A 14,917-nucleotide genomic window follows, 5' to 3' on the forward strand; every position below is an offset into this window, starting at 1 on the left:
ACCGAGCAAGTCACAGTGCTGTATTTAATGTGGAAAACCGAAAAACAGTGTCGGAACCCCTGGGTCCACCAGATCCTCCGGAGGTGCAACCCCTTCGGCGAATACAGCCACCTCTACAGTTCTACAGTGAAAAAGATTAGAATAGAAATATCGTGTATGTCCCACAGTGGGGAAGTTCAGGTTTGCCAGGAGCAAATGGAAGCAGCTTAAGGAGAAAATAATCAATGAAGGAGCCAAAAGCTCTTATTGCCTTGGTTCCTACTTATTTATGAACTTTTCTTTGGAGAACTCAAAGTTCTCCTCAGGTATTTCTCTGCTCCTCGTGTTTGAACCGAAATAGGAAAGAAAACTTTAACTTTTATGCCCCCTCTGTTTAAAATGGCCCCCAAACTATTCGAACAGCCAGAACCTGTTTCAATGAAAACCTTCAGCTCCATCTTAAAAAAAAAAAAACAGGCAACAGAAATCCTTCAAACATTGTCTGTGTTTTAAATCTTGAATTGTCACTGCTTCAAATGGTGTATTGTTACTGTAACAATAACCCCTACCCTTTATTTGTCAAATTTCCCGCAAAGTATATATTTAATGGTTTTGTCATAGTCTGGCTTGTCCACTGTGATGTCTGCTGCTGACTTTCTTGGCCAGATCCCTCTCGTGAGAGAGGACTTGATCTTAATTGTCTTTTTTTTTTGCTGTTTCAAAGGAGTGGTTATCCTTTAGATTCATCCTTGGGAAACTTTACCCAATGCTGAGAGAAACTGCAAAAAGAACCTAGAACTGCTCCTCAGTTTCTTACAGTGTGGTTAGAAAAAGATTGAGGCTTGGTTTGTAAGTTGCATTTTTAAATTCAAATTAATGCTATAAAAAATTCTCCTTACTAAAAAAAAAGGGCAGCACAGCATATAGATGCAACTTCCACATTTAATAAAACTGCTTGGTATCTGCAACTGCGCTCCGTCTAACATATGGGACCAAGGCAGAGATGTCTGGCATCTGGCATCAGGATTGATGAAAAACAAACACAGCATATCAGTACCAACAACTCATAACAACTGTCTAGTAGGGTTTAGATTGATGATTTAGGCTTGTTCTGCAGCCACAGGGCCCAGGTACTGTTCAGTCATTAGGTTGACCACAAACCCCTGTTTATACCCAGATATTATTGAGCCAAATATGAGGGAAACTGCGTGACAGCAGAAGCTTTTTCCAAGCTGGGTTATGCAACAGACAATGATCCAAAACGAACTTGCAAATCTACCACAAAGCATCTAGAAAGAGAAAAGAAGATCTTACCATGGCCAAGACTGAGTCAAACAAAAAAACTGTAATGAGGTAGGATGTTGACAAAGCTGTGCATAAAGTTTCAAACTTCAGTGAACAAAAAGTCCTCCAGAACAACATGAAAAACTACTAACGCCTAACTTAGAAATAAACTGGTTTTCAACTTACCTTACATCACTAAATTCTAGCTCTAAAGTACTCCATTAGTTATAAGACAGATAAGAGTTTTTGTAGCTCATAAGATAGTAAAATGTGAAATATCACCTTTGAAATTCATTCATAGAGATCAGGAGTCTGACTCACTGCGCATGCAAGCTTCATTTACTCTGATAGAGCGCCAACCAGATCATTTAAACTGTTGTAAAGCTGTCATCTTTCACTATGACTCAACTGTCTCAGGCCCAGACCCAAAAAGATCTGACCTGACCAGAAATAGAAACAATATGTATTTCTGGATATTAAGGTCGAATTGACCTTTTTTTATATATATAAAAAAAAAAAAAGTATTTTACTCTGTTTGCTGAAAAAGATTTAGAAACCACAGGTATTTTCTGCTAAGGCAAAAAGCAAAGATGAAAGATACAAAAATGCACTCAAATTAAAATGTTACTTTCAAAATCTTTAGTTTTGTTACATTATTAAGAATGACTAATAATGACTTGTGCAATCCATCCATCCATCCATCCATCCATCCATCCATCCAACGAGCCATTGTTTTCGGCATACACAAGTTCAGGTCATTGGGTAGTGGGTCCAGGAAGTAACACAAAGACATTTCCCTGCCCAGTGATACTCTCATGTTCATTCAGGGGGATGTTTCCAGACCAGAGGGTAGATACAGTCCCTCTATCAATTTATGGATCTTCCCTGGAATCAACTCCCAGTAGAACATATTTGTTTAACCTGCCAGGGAGATGTGCCCAGAAGGCATTCTAATCAGTTGCCTGAACCATCTCCATTGACCCTTTTCAAAGAAGAAGAAGCATCAGCTCCACACTCTATATCAGAGGCTGAGCGCAGCTACTCTGTAAAGGAAGCTCATTTCAAATGCTTATGTCCAAGATCCTGTTCTGGTAATCTCTCTTGACCCTAGGTGAAGGTTGAATCGACCACTAGTTTTCCAATTTGAACAAAAAAATCTGTCCGTGACCCTTGGTTCATGAAGGCCTGCTGACAAGTGTTCTTCTGAATTAACTTTTTCTTGAACATGTTTGTCATTTTGCAATGCCCATGGCTAACACATAAATACAAAAAAAAAAAAAAACAGATCGGGATCGTTCCTCTGACACACCCTTCCAAGTCACTCCATCTTGCCTGGTGCGTATTAAAGTCCCAGAGGAAAACAGCAGAATACCTAGTTGGCATCCCTTCCAGGACCCCAAAAAGTCTCTGAATGGTCAGCCAGACCCTCACCAACAAGATGAACCGGACTCTAAAAAGATTTCTAACATGACACTGATTGGCAGAGTGGAGGTTTTCATACCTGCTGATGATGAGCGTGAGCTGCTGGGAGCATGTTTTGATCTTGTTCTGAGCCTCCATGTGCGTCATGTGCTCTGTGCTGTCACCATTGATAGCCAGAATGGTGTCCCCCGGCACCAGGTCACCTTGGGCCGCCTTGCTACCAGATGTTACCTAAAAATGGCAATGCACAGACAAATGCAAACAAGTTGTTAAGAAGCCACATATAAGCACACAAAAGAATAGTGCCAGAAGAAAAAAAAAAAAAAAAAACAATATTCTGTTAAAGAACAGAAAATAACAATAACAAAGGTAAAAGTTTGCTTGAAAATTCAATTCGACAGACAAGACATTCAGTCTATCAGGCAGTATGTGGGGCAACCAATGTTAAAGCATTTTACAAGATGGAGAATAGATTGAAACCAGTGGTGTGGAATTTCATTTACATTTCTTGATACTTATCCTAAACAATACAGGGTATTGTACATGAATGTACTGCTAGTAGAGAAAGTAGGGCTGAGCGATGTGTACCAAAAATATTATCCTGATATTTTTAGACTGAATGCCGAGATACTATATTTGTCTCAATATGTTTTTCTTTTCATAAAGTAACTATAAAACGCTATCTCTGATTCAAAGCTTTATCCCAAATGTTCCACAGAAAAAAGCTGTGCATAAATATGAGAAACGGCTAAAAAATAACCTACTGGAATACATAAAGGTTTCATTCTAACGCAACTTAGACCATCTCGATATAAACTATATTGTCTCATCTTGATGCCCTAACAGAAAGTGTGATTTTTTTAAATCTATTTTTTGTTTATTATTATACTCCATAATCTCCCTCATTCTGAACAGATATGTCTGTTTATAGTTTGTGGTTATTTTTGGAAATAAATCTAATCTAGTTAATTATTTCCAACGTTTTCTCTATTTGGTTGTTACAGTTTGTATTGAAAAATATGTTTTTTTCTGTTTTGTTTTTTATTTTGTTTGTTGTTGTTTTATTTTTTTCATATAGCCCAGCTCCACAAAAGAGTATACCATTGAGTACTGCCAAAAAAAGAGAAGTAATTTAAAAATTATATAAGCTTAGCAGTGCCCACACAGTTAAAATTTAACCAAAGCAGCTGTATTTTCATAGATGTCCTTTTGCCTTGGGCAGCACTTTGATTTTTTTTTTATATGCAAACTAAGGTAGGAAATTGCTAGGGCACTCAGTTTTTAATCCATGCACTTATCTTTATATGGCTGTTATTTTGACATTAAACACAAAACCACAACCATGAACAGTTTTGTGATCAACCACACAATGTTTAAGACTATATCATCAGTAAATAATTTTCAAGGTGGGATACAAATTCTATGTGACCTGGTAACCTCAACAGATGCAACTGGTTTGAAGATATCGGCTCAGTGTGTTCTTTCTCCGTGGTCTTGCTTATGACATATTTCCACATTGCTTTAATTTAAGAAGATTTTCTTTCAGCAGGTCATCAGAGCAGATCAGGCACTGCAAGCCCGCATTCCTGAACCTTGCAGGTCTGAGGACATTTGAGGCTTACTGGGAGGCGGAGGGGTGAGAATGAGCAAAGGGAAGGTTGGTGGACCAGTGGGTGTGTTTCACCTTCACCTTCACATGCATATCGTATAACATGTGAGATCAATTTGCATGATTACAAAAATGCACAGATGTCGCTTATATTCCCAAGCTAGTCTGTGGCTGAAAGGAAAAAAAAAAGACTGCTAATTATTTCCTCCATAACAGAATGGAAACAGTTATATCACAGGCATCGGAGACAAATATTAGTGTTACAGGAAGGAAAGAAAAACAATGACATGAGGTAAGGTGTTGTTTTTTCTCCAATCTTATTCCATGCTCGAGATATTAAACAATGAAATGCAACACCTTGTAGTTTACCCTGTTAAATATAAAGCCTGTTAAATATACTGCTTCTGTACTGTATTTGTTTTATTTGTTTGCAGGAAATATGAGGAATCCTTTTATCTGCAAATGATGTGATGTTTCTGGTTCTAATAACTGGTAAATAATCCACAGATCTCAGCTCTACACACATCTAACTAAGATTTTCACTGGTATGATTCAAAGCAGGGCCACCTCCCTGTTAGCCAAATTAAACGAAGATCATCCATGCACTTGTTGTGAACATCTACATGGGTCTACTCAGAGTCACAACAGGCTGGTGACTATCTCCTGCTGTCAGTGGGTGAGACAATAATGATAAATGAGACAAACTACTGCTCATGCACAGATCCACGCCTACGATCTATTTAGAATACCTCATTAACTGTGGAAGAAAAGGTGGGGTTAGTGTTAGCCCTGCCACATCAACACAGCTGGCATTCGATCTCAAGGTCTTAGTAAAACAAAATGCAGCCGATTACCAAGAAAACTGCCCAGAGACAGGGAACTGTCGGGACTGCGTTATAAATAGCGGCGTACACAACCCTCTTCGCAGATATGAAAGAGAGAAAGGGAATTATTGTGGATTTCAGACTACCGTCCTAGGAAAAACGTGAAGCGGATTGACAAGATAAAAAGATGCTCAACTAAAACATTCAGTCAGAAATGCAGCAATGGTTTAAATTTAAAACAACTTCTTGATGAGGCTTGGGTTCCTTAGCACTTACAGCATGCTATGTTGATGCTGAGCTGTGTTTTTTTCTTTCTACAGTTACTCGCAACATCAAAGACTTAAAAAAATTTAAAAATAAACTATTAAACTAATGAAAAGGCTTGGGATTGCTCAAGAAGGGATGACTTAAAGACAATGTTTCACAGGCTGCTGAACATAACTGAAAACATTGCACATCTTCAGCACAATTTCATGCTTAACCAGTGGAGAGTATCATTACTCAAAGTTTATACAGCTCTGCTGCAATAAGGAGCGGTAAAGGAGGTCATATTAAAAGCAATATCTGTCTTCAATTACTTTCTATACCAGAGCCATACGCTGCTTTGGGGTAAATCTACCTGTCTTAGGTTTTAATTTAGTTTTTTATTTGTTTGTTTGATTTTGCTAAGTTTATACTTCAACAATTTCATTTTCCCCTTGAGATTATAACAGTATTTCTAAATTGAATTCACCCCAGAGAACAGATTATTTAAGAATGATTGGGGGGATCTTTGCACAAAAGCAGCTGTAGATGAGTGACTGTTCACCTCAACTTAGAGGTTTGATCATTAAGTTAGTATTGCATTCAAAACGTGAGACATGCTATATCTAATTTTAAACACAACAAGCTGAAACAAACTCATTTAAGCAAAGGGTTTTTTTTCTCTGAGCCACACAGATGCTTTTTAAATCAACTCCTTATGCTTTTGTTGGCTATCCATCTTTGTCACTTGGTGCGAGTTTTTAAGTTGAACTCATTGATCTCGATAGCAGAGCCCCCACCGCTTAACCTCACACCAACTCTAATATTTTTTACTTTGACAGCTGCTCTGAGACATGTTGCTTCTGGATCAGTAAAAACTTGACTTAAAAAAAAAAAACAGATATCAATACAGTAATTCAATCCAGTGTAAATAATATGTAAGGGCTGGAGTAATAAGTGGAACTCAGGGAGAAATGGATTTAACTCCCTGCTGTGTTTTTTTTTTTTTTTTTTTTTTTTTTTTTAAGCAAAGACATACAAGTTCATGATCCATGAAGCATTAATAGCTAGATTGTGTGGTTCAGATGTGGCATTCCTGATTTACAGCCCGCGGCCGCACCAATGTCACTAACTCAGTTCCGGTAAACACAGAGGGCACTGTGGGGAGGTTGCGTAATTTTGTGTACGCAAGACTGATTCTGGGAACGCTGCACTTGCAGAAATTTGGCATAAACAACTGCACAACTATAAACTTGGTAATTAAAGATCGAGTCTTTGCAAAAGGCGTATGCAAAAACTTTTCTTAGGGCTGGAAATGGAACAGGGTTTTTTTTTTTTTGGTTTTTTTTTGTATGTGAGTGCCCTGGTTGATGAGACGGTAACTGGAGGGGAGAGTTTGCTTTGCTCAATCATCGTGGCCTCCCCAGAAAGAATTCCCTTAAAACATTTGTGTGAGCGTTGGATTTGTGCCAGGGTTGTGTCACAGTGGAACAAAGCTTATTCACCCTCAAAACACACTCACACACACATACACACAGTCAGTTATGGCTCTGGCTCAGACCCTGAGCGGCACAGCATGAATCACAGATACACACAATGGTATGCCTAATACCACAATGGTAAGGCAAAAAATAGTCACTAAAGGACAAACATGTCTGTCCACAAAGTACCCTAAAGATGACGTAGACACGCAGTTCATACACAATCATGGTTTTCTATATATACACACACTTTTCATGTTATGTTATGTAATTACTTATGTCTACACAATGTCATTAAAAAGTAATTTTCCGCTCACAGATTTGTTCTGTCGTTTTTTTTGCTCTGGTAACCAGACAAAATAAACCAGAGTTTTTGAATGCTTTGTTTATTTATTAAGGTTAAGAAGCCATATAAACCAACCTGGCCCTATCTGAAAAAGTTATTGACTTCCCTCTTAAATCATTAATCAACCCATTTTTCTTGGCTGAGTTCCACTTGGTACACACAGGGCTGATCACTGGCAGAGCTACTGAGTCAAAAACCCACTATAAAGAAACTGTCTGACAACATGAAGGAGGCAAGAATAGTCATAAATAGCAACACACTATGCTCTGTTCATAATAATTTGAAGAACAGATGAAAAAGAAAAACACTGATATCAATCAGTCAATTAAGGCTAACAAATCAAGTTCTCAGGCTTCAAGTGAAATGCAGTGAGAACTACTGTCTGCAAAGCAGGCAGACATGGGAACAGAGGTTAAACTTCCAAGGACAAACCAGCCAAAACAAAATTTTCCAACAACTTCTACAGGACCCAAAGCAACATCAAAGCATTGCAGGCCTCACGTGTCTTAGTACAGGTCAGCGTTTATGAATCAACAGCAAAGAGACAGGGCCAAAATGGCATCCATGGAAGATTTTTATGGCCAAAACTCATAACATCTGGCATAAAAGCAATAGAGCTTTTCACAAAAAAAGACTTCATCTCTACAGTCAAACATGGTGGTGGTAGTGAGATAATCTGGCCACTTCAGGAGCAAGAGGACTTGCTGTAACCGCGGGACCAATAAACTCCCAAAGGAAAATATCCGGTATCAGTTGGGCACCGCAGATACAAGCAGTCCTGGGTCTCGTGAGAGAAAAGCCTAGCTGAATTTTTTAAAAGCTTAAAAAAGCTAAACAAAGTGTAGATTTCAAAGCCACCTAGCCAATGAATGGATTTTAACCCAATTTGGATGCTTTGCTATGACCCTAAACAACCCACTCATGTTTACCAACCTTTCAAAGTGGCTGAATTAAAATTATTCTGCAATGAAGAGTGTAAAGAAATTCCTCCACAGCACTGTAGAAGCATCATTGTTAGTTATTGAAAATGTGAGCTCACAATAGGGAACCCCCAGTTGTTAGGATTGGGGAGCAAGTTCATAATGGCTTAGTTTTACCCTAAGTAAAGGAAATCATTTGACTTTTTTCATGATAATCAAAAACAAGGGGAAAGATAATTGTTTGAGGCACTCCAGATATGTGAAGATGAATCAACACCAACATGAAACATAATGGCATTTTATGCATAGTTTACAACTTTAGGTTTATCAACAAATTAATCCTTTTTCCTAACAAAGCACCTGTAAATGCATCGAAACAACTAAAAATGAGACACGTGTTATACACTGCAGGGGTTAGACACAGCTTTTAAACTCTGATGTAATGCTGTAGTCATTACAAAATTCATATTTATAAGTGACATCTCCCTAAAATAAATTAAAGCCTAGTTAAATACAAACTAAGAGTCTGGTAAGCAAATGCAAACCTTATGTCACCCAGTGTCATCATGCAGCTCAATGAAGATTGGCGAATGCTATGTGGAGGATGGGAGGTTTCACATTCAACATCTGAGAATAAATTACAGGGATTGAGCACAAAAGAAGAAAAAAAAAACTGAAACCCCAGGAATGTTTTTGCATGTTGACATTATGTAAAGCACATAATAAAACTTGATGAATACTTTCACCCTGGTGTGACATCATCCTTAGGGCAAAGTCTCACCATTATCACTTTTTTTTCCCCCTGTGTGTCTTTCCCGTCTCTTATCCAGTTCAAGATCTAAACCGTTGAACGTGCTCCACTTGATAGCTGCGCAAACACTTTGCTGCTGCTCACTAAAATATGCAAACTCAACTCCAGAAACAGCAGCAAAAGCTTTATTTAAACACTCTACAAACTTTTCAATCTTTACTGGTTGTCTAGCACGCAAACAAAAAACTTTGTTTATTTGTATAAATATTGCTATGTTACATGATTTCCTCTTTGATTAGTTCAACGGTGAGATGATGAGCTGGGTGGGAGCACCAAGTTTACTTCTCAGTGAAAAGGGAAGAAATTCCTGGCAAAGAATCCGACGCCTTTGTTTGCTTGCCTGCTGTGTGATAAAAACCATGGTTATGACCTTGGTGACACTTCAAAACGCAAATACAAAGCGTGGGGTGTGAGGTTCCGACTGGTGGGTGTTGATCACGCTCAAACAATGAGGCTGCATCTGGCAAAAGCAGTAAGTGAGACTTCAGCTGATGATTACAGATAAATGATATGAACCTAATGAGGTTTCTTAAGCCTGATCTTGGACTAGAGTTAAGATGATTTTATACAAGAGTTTTAGTCCTATGACCAGTTCAGGAGCAAGAAGACTCGCTGTAATTGAGGGACCCATAAACTCCTGAAGGAAAATGTCTGGTATCAGTTGGGCACCGCTGATTCAAGTAATCTGAGAAAAGGAGTCTACAGCTAAGACTACAGTTACACTTAATGGACTTTGTTTATTACTTTTTTTGGAATTAATGGGCTAATTTAAGATTTCAAACTTCACTTAGACTTGAGCTCTATAGACTCCAGACTTGACTAGAGGTTTTGGACTCACATCTCATAAACAAGCCTTCTTCCTGTGATCAGGTGTGAAAGTAAGCTGTTAAGTTTAGATTATTTGAGTTTTTATCATAACATTACCTATGGATTCTTTGTAATATTCCTTCTATATATGTATTTTTTACAAGTTTTCTTTGAAAATAAAACAGAAAACAAAAGACAACCTGACTGACGGGGGGATCCTGGAAGGAGGGCCAGAAACAAAAGGCAAAAAAAAAAAAGTTCAAGAGTTCAGGAGGGAGACCAGGAGGTCATCCCAAGTAGATAGAGAGCGACACAGGAGGTTGGCGGTGAAGGCGCCATTGGAGCCTTGAAGGCCACCCGTGAGTGAGATCTGGAGGTCATTGGTAAAGGATGTCCGGAAGCGGTTGTCAATAATGGAGGTCCAACGGCTGGTGGCGCAACGGCTTTGAGGCCAGGGGCAGCAAAGGAGGTCCAGAGGCTGGAGGTGATGTAACCTGGAAGGCCGGCAATGGTGGTAATGGCATAGTTGGTGAAATGCACAGAGACCTCGAAGGGTAGTCGCAAAAGAGGTCTGGGGGTTGGTGGCAGAGGAGGCCGGCCAGTTGGCGAGGATGACTCTGTGGCAAGGAGAACCCAAAGAGGGGCTCAGACGTCTGGCAAACAGGCGACTGGAGCTCGGCAGACAGGTCTACAGGATCTGTGAACCCATGGCAAAGCTCGGGAGATGCACCTTTAACCCTCGTCAGACGACCAAAGCAACGTGAGATTGTTCATGTTTGAACCCCTCAGAGAACGGGAATAAGACCTGGAGGGGAACAGAGGAACGCTGAACAGCAGGAAAGGGTCGTGATGATGAGGATGGTTGCTGAACAGGTTGTGTAGGCGGGAAAGATGACGATGATCATAAAGACGTAGATCATGACGTTTTATGATGCCGAAAGGGAGTGAAAGGAATCTTCTAGAGCACTATTGACTAAATATACATCAGATTATATTTTATTTAGTCTTTTTATGTTTAATTTTCAGAACTCCTTATTGTGAGTGCACTACATTGAACTCCAGTCAATTTCCCATTCTTGTATTACCAGGTGACCAGAGGAACCTTTGCAGCATTTCAAACACGTGACATCATCTCACATATTTTATGACAAACACACCCTAAAGAACACTCCGTTATCCTTGCTTTATTTATTTTTGAGATGCAAAATGCTTAAACAAACAAACAACAACTCATGGGACTTCAAGTCACATGCTCTGTCTCTGGTATGAGGCAGATATGAGAAAACATACTTTGAGAGATTACACAGTACAAAGGACATTGAGTTTCTAGATATGTAACCGCTAAAGAACGTATTTTGAAGCAGAAAGCCAATGTCGCCCATGTGCCTATTTTGCAGAGGCTAAACTGGTTTCAGTTTAACCTGCTGTTGTAATAATCTAATAGTCTGAAATCTTGCACCAGAGACCTAACCTGGTGTTTAAGGTCTGCCTGATCCAGACCCTGTTCTATTACTGCAGGGTCCAGGTGTATTGGACATTATGTTTAATGCCCATAAGCTTTATGAAAAAAAAAGTCAATGTCCAGATTACATTGATCATGATGGAGGCAAATGGGAATCTTTAGGAGTCCCATTTGACATCTGTCATTGTGGCAGCCAGCGGACTTATAGGCTTGAGTAACGATACGGCACACTGCTTCAATCAGCAAGGCAGAAATAATGCATCTCACTGTCATGTCAGAGAATTTAGATTACTGGTACATTTGTTGATTACACATACAACACAGACACAGAGAGAAGTTGACATATAATGACATGTCTGTTAACATCCCAAACTTAATTTAACAAGTTTTATATTAATTCCAATTTACTAAAAGTAATTTGAAAAAATCACTTCATTATCATTTTAGGGTCTTAATCAAACTAACACTAAGCCCAGTTTCAAGTTTTCCAGTGATAACACTAAGAAAAAAGATATTGTTACTGTATGCTGAATTCATAAGTCGACAGCTAAACACATCTTACTTGAAACAATCCTGTTATAAAACTTCTCAAAAAGTACTAAACTAGTTAAACTAGATAAGCAACACATAATATAAATGGGGAAAATTCAGAAAAATATAATTCATTGTAATATTGTATTACATTAGTTTTTTTAACTTAAATGTGGTTTTTTTTTTCTTATTTTTTATTTTTTTTACATTCAATACCATTTATTTACTATTTTGAACTGTTCAAATATGGCTCCAGAGCATTGAAAGACACCTGGTTTGACAACATCTAATGGAAATCAGGATGATGGACAGACATTACTAACCGAGAAGACTCACTGATTTCTTCATCAAGGCGTCAAAATATATTGCATCTGCTGAATTCCTCCCATTTGCTCTTTGATTTGAAATTCTCAATGTCTTCCAGACATCAGAAACAATATTTAATTTTAATGAATATTTCATATAAATGAAATGACAATAAAGTAACTTAAAGTTATTTAAAGAAACAAAGGCGGGAAATAAACCATTTCCTTAAATACTTAAGTATAAATGCAGAGATGACGTCTTGAGAAAAACCAAGGGAGTTTTTAGCATTTGCCTAGAGACATGGAGTTTTACCAGAAAATTTAGCTCAAGCTGGCAACTTTTCAAAAATGTGTAACATAATTTCAAAATGTCACTTTAAGGGTTGATAAAATAGGATACTGAAATATGCAAACACTGACCAAATGCAAAAAAGACCACTGGGTGTGAGAGGGGAATGTCGGGACAGAGCAGGCATCTTACCCTTATTTACCCAACACTCACATCTGAATTCCTGTTCAGTGGTTGACCGTTTGCCACCTGGCAGAGAGGACAAGTTTCCTGCGTCACCTTCTGGCTGGATGTCAGTGTGAAACTCATGTACAAAAGCATGTGCCACATTCAGCAAATCCACTCTAAATGCTTCTTCGGTTATATCAGGGATTTCTACGTTTACCTTTCTCTGCCTGTCAATCGCTCTGGTTCACTCACAGTCATTTAACGACCCACAACATCGTGCACACACACACACAAACACACCATTAGGACAAATGTTTCCAGAGTCAAATAGGATCACCGTCAACCAGTATGCTTTCTAATGGCCTGGCAGGGGACTAACAGTCTTTTTTTGGGAACATTAACACCTTTGGTTAAGAACCAGCTGCTACCTTCAGAACTTGTTTTCTGGTATTTACAACTTTCCCTGTCTCAGGGTGGGGTTGTTTCCAGGCATTCCCTTAAACATGTGAGAAAGTAAATGTTTACTTTCATTCATGCTAAGTGAACGTACAGTAAAAAATAAAAACAAAGCAATAACAATTATTTTATTGTTTGTGATCTGGCAATATTAAAACTTCATATTACTGGTCAAGGTCAGGCCTATCTCTTGAAACAGTATTCTGTTGCTATCCAAATTTAGAGTCACAAATGTGCCGATAATTGAGCTTGAAACCTTTTCCCTTGCCATATATTGGATATTTATTGGAATGACAAAATCGCTGTAGGCAACACGTTGCAAAGAACTGCTTGGAGCTAATAGTTGGAGTACCATCCATTCAGGCTCTCTGTGTCCCTAAAATATTTGCCGAAACTTTTTAGGATGTACTATTGAAAATGTTAGAGGGTCGAGAGGTGCTGAGGTAGTGAAGTCATTAAAGAACTCCTTGGTTTGGCAACACAGCAGAGATCGGCCAGAAGCAACGTTTGCAATAAAAATGTGTTGTTGAGATGGAAATTATGGATTTAAAAAAAATTTTCTTGATAGCTGGACTTTTCTTTTTATGCAGAACATGAGGACATGTGGCACGGTGATTCAGCTACTGGATCTAGGTGAGCTGGAGTACATACGCAGTTGAAGGTTGCAGGACAATAGCTTTCTAGACATCTAGACGCACGACATCTTAGAATTAGACAACCATAAAATCTGCTACATTTGAATTAGTTCAACCTCAAATACTCTACTCGACATGGACCGTGTATTTTAAACACAAAGTATATAATTTGTAAAAATGTACTCTATTTGAGAAAACCCAACAAACAGTGATTCTTTTTTTTCCAAAAACAAGGCTAAAATGCTGTCTCATCTCATTGTCAGATACCCAATATTCTTAATAGTCTTAAATAATCTAAAATAAAATAAAAATCCGTACACTGTAACAGCGAACAACTCAAACAATGCACTGAAGACACTTTTTTATGACAAGCACCCCTTTCAAAGAGTATGGAGCTCAAATTCTGACTGTAAAACACATTTTGTAAAATTCAGGTTGTTATTATGTCACAAGGTCAATGAATCAATGTGTGATGGCTGGTTGAGAAGCAGTTGTGTAGTGGTATCCAGGGATTTGGCCGCAAACATGCCGTGTATATTTAAGCCTCTGACATTACACATTTTGCTAAATATGCTTCCTTTTCAACAGCTGCTTCCTTCTCTGGCCTTCAATCCAAGATTTTTGGAATCAACCAAACACCCCTTATTCATTCCTGCAAGTAGCTCGTCCACGTCAGCTATAGGTTTTTGCCGCTTTCTTTGCTCTGCAACAGTTTGTAAAGTGTAACCTGTAATCGATTGCAATGTTGCCAACAAGACTAGGTTTTGCAACACTCGCTGCGTCAGAAAGAATGCAGTGAATGCCATGCGTTTTTTTATTTTGGCACCGAAGCAAATATCCACAAATTAAACTGGTGAGAAATTAAGTGATTTATTGCACTGAAACCAAAACTTGTATGAGATGCCCTGAGGCTGCACTAAGATCTTCACTTCACAATTCTTCTCCAAAGTTTTGGAAGCCTATTCCAACAGAAACCCACCTCTGCAGCTCCAAAAATAAACATTTCATGAAGTAGTGACTGCGTTTAAATCGTTGATTTTAGGATGTCGAGTTCGACTGCTTTACCAGTGATTTAAAGACCTAAAGGTGTCCCGTTTGCAAGTGTGTATCACACATTTGAGACTGATGAAACCACAAACCTGACAGTGTATATTTGTCAAAACTTTTGCACAGACTGTTTGACTCCGAATAGCACAGACCGCTTTGACTGACCCAGAGGGTCTGCCGTTTGTCCTTTCAAAGCCGTTAATCGGCGCCTGTAAATGTAAAAATTACACCTCTAGTTTGAAATGCTTGCACCCTGCAGTTAAATGCATGGTTGGGGGCTGGCGGTACTGCTGAGGAC

The 14,917-nt window shown here is 38.6% G+C and overlaps 1 protein-coding gene across 1 annotated transcript in view; it reads right to left on the reverse strand.

The window, feature by feature from the left end:
* Positions 1-14,917, reverse strand: part of pdlim4 (PDZ and LIM domain 4) — a 60,000-nt gene that overhangs the window by 43,318 nt on the left and 1,765 nt on the right. Inside the window, exon 2 of the mRNA XM_012852982.3 lies at positions 2,765-2,916. Coding sequence (XP_012708436.2) covers positions 2,765-2,916 — 152 coding nt within the window. The remainder of the gene's footprint in view (positions 1-2,764; positions 2,917-14,917) is intronic.

This window comes from Fundulus heteroclitus, unplaced genomic scaffold (genome assembly GCF_011125445.2).
Source record: "Fundulus heteroclitus isolate FHET01 unplaced genomic scaffold, MU-UCD_Fhet_4.1 scaffold_270, whole genome shotgun sequence".
NCBI lineage: Eukaryota > Metazoa > Chordata > Actinopteri > Cyprinodontiformes > Fundulidae > Fundulus > Fundulus heteroclitus.